This window comes from Neofelis nebulosa, chromosome 6 (assembly GCF_028018385.1).
Source record: "Neofelis nebulosa isolate mNeoNeb1 chromosome 6, mNeoNeb1.pri, whole genome shotgun sequence".
Classification (NCBI taxonomy): domain Eukaryota; kingdom Metazoa; phylum Chordata; class Mammalia; order Carnivora; family Felidae; genus Neofelis; species Neofelis nebulosa.
Genome location: NC_080787.1, coordinates 103,076,585 through 103,087,025, shown reverse-complemented (window position 1 = coordinate 103,087,025; position 10,441 = coordinate 103,076,585). Strand labels below are relative to the sequence as shown.

At 46.7% G+C, this 10,441-nt stretch overlaps 1 protein-coding gene across 6 annotated transcripts in view; it reads left to right on the top strand.

Moving 5' to 3' along the window:
• The first annotated feature begins 661 nt into the window (after positions 1 to 661).
• METTL24 (methyltransferase like 24) overlaps positions 662 to 10,441 on the top strand; it is a 171,346-nt gene continuing 161,566 nt past the window's right edge. For 2 of the 6 annotated variants that reach the window (XM_058734956.1, XM_058734957.1), the window contains exon 1: positions 665 to 1,227. In XM_058734956.1, the coding sequence (XP_058590939.1) occupies positions 910 to 1,227 (318 nt within the window). In that variant the 5' untranslated portion in view covers positions 665 to 909. Of the gene's footprint in view, positions 1,228 to 10,441 lie in introns of all 6 variants that reach the window. The other 4 variants (XM_058734959.1, XM_058734958.1, XM_058734954.1 and 1 more) reach the window with 4 other exon arrangements.

The window sequence follows — 10,441 nt, the reverse complement described above, 5'->3', positions numbered from 1 at the left end:
GTGAGCGTTCAGTCTGATTAATTAAGGTCAAGGTGGTGATGGAAACACCAGCTGGGGAGCATTTTGCCTAAAGATAAATTTGTCCCTCTGTATCTCTGCAAGACAGCAGGGAGGTGTGTGTTTGGAGCTAAATTAATTTGATTTACATCATGCCATGGTAACTTCTGTTCTCTCTCCCTGCTGTCAGATGTCTTAGCTGGCTCTTTCCCTCTCCTTCACCCCCACACATTTCATAACACGGAGAGAAAGCATGGATTGGCTTCGGGCAGAATTTAGAAATGGAATAGCTCTAATTTGATTATTTTGTATCGAGTGCTATTTCCTCCCCCCCCCCCCCTTCTTTCTTGAGGGAGAGAAGTTGTAAACCCGAACCTAAGTGCGATATATTTTTATGCTGTGCTTAATGGCACAAACTGCTTGACAATCAGAACTTGTTCCGTGTAGCAAAACCTAGCAGCTCACCTACCTCCTGTGTTTCTTCAACAACACTAATGCTACAAAATGAAGTTACCAACCAGGACCCCGTTAGGAATGCGCTTTTTCTGGCCATGTAGCTTTTCAACTCGCCTGGCGCCGGAGGCCGAGGTGGAGCCCCCCCCCCCACCTCCTCGGGGACCCCCCCTCCCTCCGGAGCCCGGGTTCTGGCCCCGCCGAGCCACTGCACCTCCGAGACCCCACGCGGCACGCCGCCCCTCACCCCTTCCAGCGGCCGGCGCGCTCGGCCGGGCAGGATACGGTTACGCCGAGGCTTCCTTGGACCGCGGGGAGGGAGGCGGGTCCGAGCCCGCGCCCCGGCCCGCGGGGGAGTTCCCACCGTGGGCGGCTCGGGCCCGCGGGGCCACATCCTCGCTGCCGGCCGGGCGCGGCGTGCGGGCCGCCGAGCTTAGCCCCGGGCCCGGCCCCCCTGCCATGGCGCGGGAGAGGCCGCCCGGGAGGGGCTGCGGCGTCCTGCGCCGGTGTGTGGTCGGCGCCGCGCTGCTGCTCGGCCTGCGACTGTGCGCGGAGCTGCGCCGCGCCGGGCCCCGGCCCCCGGCCCGTAGCGCCCCGCCGGGCCCGGCTCCCGGGCCGCCCGGGCCGCACCTGCCGCCCGCGCCCGGCCCGCCCCGAGGCGCCAGCAGGAGGCAGGTGACCTACGTGCGCAGCGGGCGCCGAGCGCCTCCGGAGGGCGGCGGCAGCGGGACGCCGGAGCCGGGCTGCTGCGCCCCGCGCGGGCGTCCCCGCCGGAAGGTCAGTTGCAAACGGTGCAGTCGTGGGCCTTAGACCCGACTCCCCTCCCCGACCGCGCTCAGAGCCCTCCGCTCGGGCCCGCAGGCAGCCCCACCGGGACCTTCAGAGAAGTCTTCTGCTTCTCCCAGCTCTGCCCTCCCTGGAGGCTCCAGTGGTGGCACCCTCCAGCGCCCAGATACGAAGAGGGACTGAGCCGAGTCCATTGAGTATTCCACCGAGCGTCCACCGCGTGCCAGGCTCCCTGCAGGCTCGCATCCAGCAGTGAGGGACCAAGTCCTGCTCTCAAGGAGCTTACATTCTAGTGAGGAGGGGCTACGAGTGATGGGCAGGGAAAGGAAAAGAAAGGTGTTGGGGTTTTACTTATATTCTGTGCTTCCCCCGGTTTTCTTCTTGAGGCCTGGCAAAGCGAGGTGGGTATCCACCGTGAGTGGCTTTTCCTCTCTGCCTTCATCGAGGCGATGGAGATCCACTCTCCAGCCGAATTTCCCTTGAGTTCCGCCGCAGACGTTGGCATGGTGGCTGGCACGGGGCGAGAAGCCGAGCCCCGGCGCCTCTTGATGGGAAGTTAATTGGAACCTCGAGGGCTGAAGTAATAACCTGGGTTTGTCTTACAGCCCTCGACGGTGTTGCTCTTCCTACCGCATTAACTTCTTGGCTCACACCTCAGTGAGTGGTTCAAGTTTAACCTCTGGTTGTGAAGCCTCTGGCCTTCTTCCCTCCTTTTGAAGCTCAGTAATTTACTAGGTCCTTGAGGATGAAAAGATTAAGAACTGCAGGTATGAGCTTGCCTGGGCCTCACACCCATCAAGCCAACCACAGCCTCTAGGGCAACTTCTATCTGTTGCCTGGCTCACCCTCTTTTCTTTAAAACATCCCCTGTCCCCCACCCCCCACCTCTTGGGGAGAGGGAAAATTCTTCCTTTGACTCTGCTGCTTCCTGTAGCTTCCCAGGCTAACCTACTTTTCAGGATCACACCCCTGCCTTCCTTTGCTCCAAGGCTTGCCTCTGCGGTGCCATACCCCTGCTGTACTTGCCTGGCCATCAGTGTTACCTTCCTGGATAAACTCAAATACTTTTTCCTATCTCTGAAACCTCACTTCCCAAATCTTTTTTTTTTTTTTTAAGTTTATTCATTTGTTTTGAGAGAGGGAGAGAGAGGGAAAGAAAGAAAGAGAGAGAGAGAGAGAGAGAGAGAGAGAGAGAGAGAAAGAAAGAAAGAAAGAAAGAAAGAAAGAAAGAAAGAAAGAAAAAGAAAGAATCTCAAGCAGGATTTGCACTGTCAGTGCAGAGCCTGACATGGGGCTCCATCCCATGAACCATGAGATCATGACCTGAGCCGAAACCAAGAGTCAGATGCTCAACCCACTGAGCCACCCAGGTGACCCCCCCCCACCCTCCCCCCACCAAGTGAAGTCTTAATTTGCTCTTCCACTCCCTTCTTCATGCTCCTAATGCACTTTCCATGACACCATGTTATGTCTCCAGCACATGTCTGCCAAAGGCTTTCCAGGTCCCAGATGCTGTATCAGGTGCCGGGGCCCAAAATGAGTTCAAAGTCTGGTGAGGGCGGTCCTCGGCTTGGGCCTCTAGTAATGTGACTAAAGTTGTAAATAAGGTCTTGAACTCCAGCTGAGGAGTCAAAAAAGGCTAACCCTGAGGGGACATTTGACCTAGGACTTGATTTTCCTTAAAGGTTCAGGTTCTTTTGTTTCTCTCCATGTCCTCAGATGTCCCCATCAGGCCTGCCCTGCAGTTTTCCTCTCACATCCGCCCTCAGCCTGTGTTGTTTCTGTTGTCACCTGTCCAAGAATCACTCTTAAATCTTGGTCACCACTTGAGACAACAGTGTCTGTAACTGGGGCCTGTCCTGCACATGGACAGGGTTGGAATGCACAGACTCCGAGGGTCGCTGGAGGGGAAGTTCACATCCATCCTTTTCAGGAGTCTGCAGCAGTGATGCAGGGGACAGTGGTGGCCTATACAGGCTGGTAGAAATGGAGGTGTGCAGAGTCTGATCCTGGATGTGTTTTGAAGATGAGGGAGGGAGGAGAAGTTTTTGTTGTTTAGCTTTGGGTTTGGGGGGTAGTGGACAGAAATCAGGAGGTTGGATTTAAACATGTTGAGTCTGAGGTAACCTTTAGACATCCAGGTGGAAATGTCAAACAGGCAGTTGGACGTATTAGTCTAGAGTTGGAGGAAGCATCCAGGCTGAAGACAGAGATGGGAGTCATCAGTGTACAGGTGGGACTAAAGCCATGAGACTGTAGGAGATCAGCTAGGGAGTGGGGGGTGGCTAACACAAACGAGCGATCTGGGTCTGAGCCCTGGAGCTCAGTTTTATTAAAATTAAATTAGAAACAAAAAAAACCAGAAGGAAATATGTGCATAGAGTCTTGCATGGGATAAGCACTCAATTAATGGTAGCTTTAATATTCACATATCTGTCCTGGGTCTTTAGCCTCAGCCGTTCCCCAAGTGTAATTTGTTGTAACCTATTTCCATTCCTTTGGCTGATGCTGATTCTCTTCCTTGCAAGCCTTCCATCCTCCCTTCCTGTGATTCATGCCCTTTCCATTCTTGACCGCTCAGGTCAAGGGTCATCACCTGGAAACCTTCCCATATCAATCCTACTTCCATGCCAATCTTTCCCCAACTGGGGATGATGACAAATGCATCCTGTTTTGTCATTTGCTTTGTACATGTCGCATGGTAATCCATTTCAGATTGATCGTTTTGTCCCCACAGTTGTGCTTGATGGAAAGGATTGTATTTCCCAAAATGACCCCTTGTAGATGCTTACTCCTGAGACACCGATATGTAAAAAAAATATGAGAATCTTACTATTTCAACCTATGATGTGTAACTCTAAATGACTTTGGTTAAAAATATATAAGAAATGACTGAGCTTATTGCTATTTTTAAAGTACTGCTTAATTTTTTAGCCTCCTAAGGAAGACTCTTCCCTGGATTTCTTTTTTTCCCCAGCTCTCTATTTATTTACTCTTCTTCAAGATATACATTCTAACTTCCTGGCATTCCTAGCTAGTGGGAATCTTGAATGTGTTTCATTTTCCCCTTTTTTTTTTTTTTTCAGTTGAATTAAAATGTTCCTCAAAACCGGAAAGACCAGTTATCCAATCTGTTCTCCCACTTTTGGAAACAGAGTTTTCCATCCTTTATCTCCGTGGGGACAGATCTTACTCCTTTGTAGCCTCCTGTCCAGATGTGCAATATAAGCTGAATGCACCATTAAGTAATTGACAACTAAAGTTCGGAAATTATGTGTTAAAAACCGTGGATCTTATTTAAATTTTGCTTGTTGAGAATAACGGTAAACAATGTTATTTAGGTTCTTGGTTACTTTGTGGAAGGCACCTACCAGATCGGTGAAGGAGAAAAAGTTCCATTCTATTTTGAGGATGGCTTTTTGGGTGGATGAAACCTGCATGGAATAATTGGGTTGTGGAGGGTTTCTTGTCAACGTGCTTCCTTTGCAGGTGTTAGAGGCACAAAAATTCAGCAATTATATTGCCACTTTAATCATAGCTCGTGCTTCTCTTAAAGAAAATAATCTGTTATAAAAAAGAAAAGCAAAGTGCAGTCCTCATATAATTCTTTCCCTCTTTCCTCCTCCCCTTCTTTCAGAGTCATGCAAGAAACTAACTCTAAATATTACATCTGCTTTCACATTAGAGGTCGTAGCCTTGGAGCACTGTGAAATCGGAGCACATGATACATGGTGGATAAAAACTGTCTTTTTTCATTAGGACAACCCTAGAACCCATGCATTTTGGTATAGACAGAAGCTTTCCATCAGAGCTCTTAGGCACTAGAATCTGCATACTACATATGAATAAAAATATCGCTGTAATTCTTTTCCTTCCCCCCATTGCTGTGTTTCTTTCTGGTTTTTCTGTCTTTGACATACACTGTGATCACATGGGTGAAACCTCACATGGGTGAGGACTAAGATACGGCCTCCATGATTTATGCTGCTTTCCACAGTCTTGGGTAGATGTTTCTCTTACAGGTTAGCAATCCACCTAAAAGGCAGCACCACAGTACGTGGCTCATTTGCACAGGAGAAGCACTCACATAGGAGCCAAGCTTCCTGAAGAAATTTTTTCTGTCTTATCAGAGATATTTTACTTGACATTTAATATGTTGGAGAGAAAAGTGGCTTCTGAGTCACAGAGCCAGGGAACCAGCAATGTGCTAGATTGGTTTGTTAGTTACAGATCCCTTGGAACAATGTGTCAGAAAAGAAAAAAAAAAAAGCTGTTTCCTTTTCTGAATAACCATATGGAAAAATTCAGTCTTTCTTCCTCACTTCTCATCATCTTAGTTTTCTAATTCTGTGATTTTCATCAGGAGGGAAGAGGAAGATGCATAGTAGAGCCTTTGATATATCCAACTGCCTTCAAAGCCCTTACTCTTTACAGAACCCTTGAAGGTAGGTTTGAATGGCTTGTAAAATATGGCCCAGCGGTAGTTTCCAGCTGCTTAGATTTTTGCTGTGCACCTTACAACTCCTGTCCTTCAGGGAACAACATTAATCAGTCCTCTCACACTGTCCTTAGGAGGCAAAGCATTTTCATTTTAAACAAAGTCATTGAGGGTAATTGAATGAGCTCCAGCAATATGTGGGTGTGAAATAGCAGTTGCTTGGTTTCACAGAGAAAAGCAGGTTTTGATTAAAACTTGGATGTGCCTCAGATGGAGAATAGACCTCCACACGCCTTCTAAACCCCCACAGTTCCTCAGAGAACATTCTGTGGGCAAAGGAGCTGGTAGTGGAGGCCCCACTGTTTGTCAACAAGTGGTGGTGGAGATGTTAGGTGCAGTGTGTCCAGTCCATTTTCCGAGGACGAGAAAATCCTGTCAGTTTTCTCGAGTGAGATTTCCCTTTTAGTCTGCGAAGAGAATCAAGAGTTGTGTAGTCAAACTGGAGACTGTCAAGGGTGATGGGCATTTGAGGTTTTCCATCTATGCTATGACACCTTTGGAGTACTTCTGCCTCTAAGGAGTTTGGCTCTTTATTCTGTGCTTCATAGAAAGTAACAGGAGCCTGCTTCATTTACCACAAGACACACACAAAAGCAGGAATCTACCAGCGTTGATAAGCTTCTTTTAAAAGCAGCCCTTGGGGGGTGCCTGGGTGGCTCAGTCGGTTAAGCGTCCGACTTCGGCTCAGGTCACGATCTCGCGGTATGTGAGTTCGAGCCCCGCGTCGGGCTCTGTGCTGACTGCTCAGAGCCTGGAGCCTGTTTCAGATTCTGTGTCTCCCTCTCTCTCTGACCCTCCCCTGGTCATGCTCTGTCTCTCTCTGTCTCAAAAATAAATAAACGTTAAAAAAAAATTTTAAAAAAAATAAATAAAAGCAGCCCTTGGGTTCTCTAGAGACCTCACGCGGGTCCCCTTCATGGCCTGTGGAGTTTTCTGCTAAGAGAGGGTGGGAGGATTTGCTGTACAAGAGCATTTTTATCCTGTCAAATGATTGAGACAAAATTTAGTTGTATGAGCCTCACGGTCTAGGACCATGGGTCATTTAAACTCATAGCAAGCTGGGTTGTTGGTGAATGGCTCAGGCGGTAGATCTCGCCCGTGAAGAATTTTATTTGAACCGTACAGTTTTTTAAGTATTTGAACATTAATATCATTCGATGGGGCCCACAGTGTCCAGTGGAACCCAGCACAGCACTCTCTCCACTTGCATTACCTGTCTGATCTCTGAACGCATTTGAAGTTGCAACCTCTTAGCCAGACGTCAAAACTGATCATCGTTTTTCCTAAGAAGTGACCAGCAATGTTAATGCTGCTAAGCTCAATGACCACATGGCACAGAAAAACTAGATACGCAGAAACCAAAGGGCCTTTTTAGTCATTCCTAGTCAAGAAAGATGAGTTACTAAAGGCTAGAGTTGGATAATGGGGAGAGTAAGATGGCAGAGAAGTATACTTGGTTAATGTAATGCTCTTTGGGTTATAAACAAGAGAGAATGGACTCTGACCTAACTTAAGCAAAAAATGCCAAAACAAACCAAAAAAAATTAAAGACACTTATTGGGAAAACCTTGAGAATTTCTCACTGAATTGGAGGAAGAGTTAAGTGACCACTATGTGCAGGGGAAAGGAGCAGGGTTGCCCAGGAAATCCCAGGTCTCCTTGACCTTTTCCCTAAAGTGTTACTGTAACAAGACTGGCCTCCCTCAGCTCCAGCTTACTGTCTTAGATACTCACCTTGGATCAGTCAGCTCTAGCCACAAGCCTTAATCATAGCCTGGGAGCCCCCTCCCTGTTCCAGAAGCCATTCTTGGAGAAAGGGGAAGCCTTCCCTCAGTTACCTCAAGAAGTCAAGTCCTTGGCCTCCTTAACTGTTTGGTATAGTTATTGTACAGTTTTATCCTTAAGGTTTTGCTTTCCTCATATTCTAATGTTTTAACTAGTCCAGTTCAGGGATCTTGAACCTGAGCACCCAGAAGCAGAGTTTAGGTTTTTTTGTTTGTCTTGCTTTGTTTTGTTTGTTTTTGTAATAAGCCTAGCATCTGTGGCTCTGTGTGTATGTATTTCTCTATTGGTTAACTATTTCTCTGTCTAGATATATTCTTATAGATAACCTTTTTTTTTTTAATGTTTATTAATTTTTCAGAGAGAGACAGAGCATGAGCAGGGGAGGGGCAGAGAGAGAGGGAGACACAGAATCTGAAGCAGGCTCCAGGCTCTGAGCTGTCAGCACAGAGCCCGATGTGGGGCTTGAACTCATGAATTATGAGATCATGACCTGAGCTGAAGTCAGATGCTTAACCCACTGAGCTACCCAGGCGCCCCAGATAACCTTATTTCCATGTAGCGTTTGGCAGTAAGTTGGCACCTTCTGCATATTACTCATTTTTAAAAATTCATTTGGGTATATGCACACAAGATCTTTGTAGATGCAACATTTTTCCTTTTATTTTTTTTTAAGTAAAAAGTAGTTTGTGGGGACTTTTAATAGAGAAAGTAAGTGTAATCAGTACGTAGCTCATTATCCCAATTAGGGTTCTCAAACTAAAGCTAGAGTCTTATGTTTTTTGTTTCATTTTTTTTCTGTCAATGCAGAGAGTTGCTCTGCAAAAAAAAAATAATAATAATAATAATAAAATAAACAAATCTGAAAAATTCTTCAGAGCATCTAAATATTTACAGTCTTGTTTGCAACTGGCTAGTTTGAGTCTCTTTAATATACGATTACTTCTGTATCAGGAGTCTCTTGGTTGCAAGTGACGGAAGCCAACTGAAACTACTCAAAAGAGGGATTCACTGGAAGGGCACTTGGGTAGAACTGAGGGACAGGTAAACCAGAGAGGCTCTGGGAACTTGACTGTGGACTAAAATGAACCCTAAAGACCTTAGTCATCCCTGTTACTTGGTACCCAAGATGTAGCGGGTATTAATCGTTCTTTTTGACCACACCTTTGAATTTCTCTCCTGTATTTGAGGAATTCTTCACCTTTCTAAGACAAAAAAAAAAAACAAAAACACCAGAAAAGAATTTCCCCATTTTTCCTTACACCGAGAATGCATTCATGCAACCGAGGCCTAGCATTCAGATATACCTGCATGAGAATATGGTTGTACCTTAGAGATTCAAAGAAACAAGTGGCGTGATGGCTGTGGAGTAGCAATGGTGGCCGACTGGAGGCATTCCGTGTCCGGGTTGGTGAAATGAGCCATAGAGTCTGTGCCCAGCAGTGGGGCAGTGTAGTCTACACTGGCGAGTAGGGTGGTGTTCCTGCCCTTGAGATTCTGCAAGCTAATAAATCTTTAATCAATTCCTTTTCTACTTAACTAGCCAGAGTGGTTTCTATTGTTTACAACTAAGAACCTTGACAGATCAATAAATTAGAACTGGCAGTTTGGAAGGTTACAACTGTAATTTTCTCTCTCCAATTTTGCTTGGTCTATTTAATTCAGATTTTAGAACATGATGATTGGGGTCCAAGCGAACTATGGGCCGAGGGATCTTTCCCTGACAAGATAATAACATTTAGCTTCAGATACTAAATTACACAGATCTGCTAACTTATCACGAGAGACATCAAGCCCTTTTTCATGGCACCATTTGTTCGGGGTGTCGGGCAGGAGGGGGCCAGTTTATGCTGTGATAACAAACAACCTTCAAATCTCAGGGCTCACACTAACAAAAGTTTATTTCTTGCTCATGCTGTGTATCTGTCACTGGTTGGCTGGGTTGGGGTGACTCTCAGTGCTGTTGTCATCCTCTCTCTGGACCCCAGGCTGGCAGCGCAGTCACCATCTGGAGGCTTGCCTGGCACCTTGGCAGAGGGGTGAACGCTCCGGAGGGTCTTGCATGGCATTATTAAACGTCCTGGCTGGAACCCACACCCAGCACTCATGCTGACAATCCAGTGGCCACATACCCGTTATGGGAGGACAGAGGCCTGTCCTGTGCTCAGAAATCAGAGAGCTGGAAATGTTCGGTGAGCAGCACTTCCGGCCACCACAGTATGGTAACCCTTCAATCATCCATATCTAAACGGGCATCGTCTAGGTCATGTTTCTTGTTCGCCGTTCTGAACGCCTCACTGAGTATGCACATTTGACAGTATTGAATAAAGCACGTGAAGCTCTTTTCAGGAGGCCTGGATCTAAAATGAAGCAGACATCTGAATTTAGCAGAACAGGGGAAATAAAACAAGACTCCATTTACATCTTATAAACACTGCTGTGGCGTGTCCTGGAGCTTGTTAGATACAGTGATTCTCATTGACATTGTTTATGTTGGATTCCTTGCACAGAGCAGTGATGGGATGATGGGCTGCAGGTCTTTTTTTCTGGGGAGAAGGCAAGCAAGTTTTGAATAAATAAAGCCATGCATCTAAATGAGCTGAAGGCCTCTGGGGAGATGACTCAAACTCCATGTTTAAACCCATCTTCATAGAGATCACTTACTTTTAGTTGGAGCAAGTTGAAAGACTTCCAAACTTCTTTTCAGGATCTGGCCCCAAATCAGAGGCAATATGCATGTTATACAGTGTTTGCTATTGTGCATAACACGACAGCAAGTGTTTTCAGTTTGTTTTTTATCTACTTTGAGTGGAGTACAACAAATCACTTACAAATCCTAATTCACAGAATGCTAATTGAGCACAGTGATTAGATCACATGTGGAGGGAGGCCTCCTCATTCAGCAGTTTTGGGGGTAGAATATGG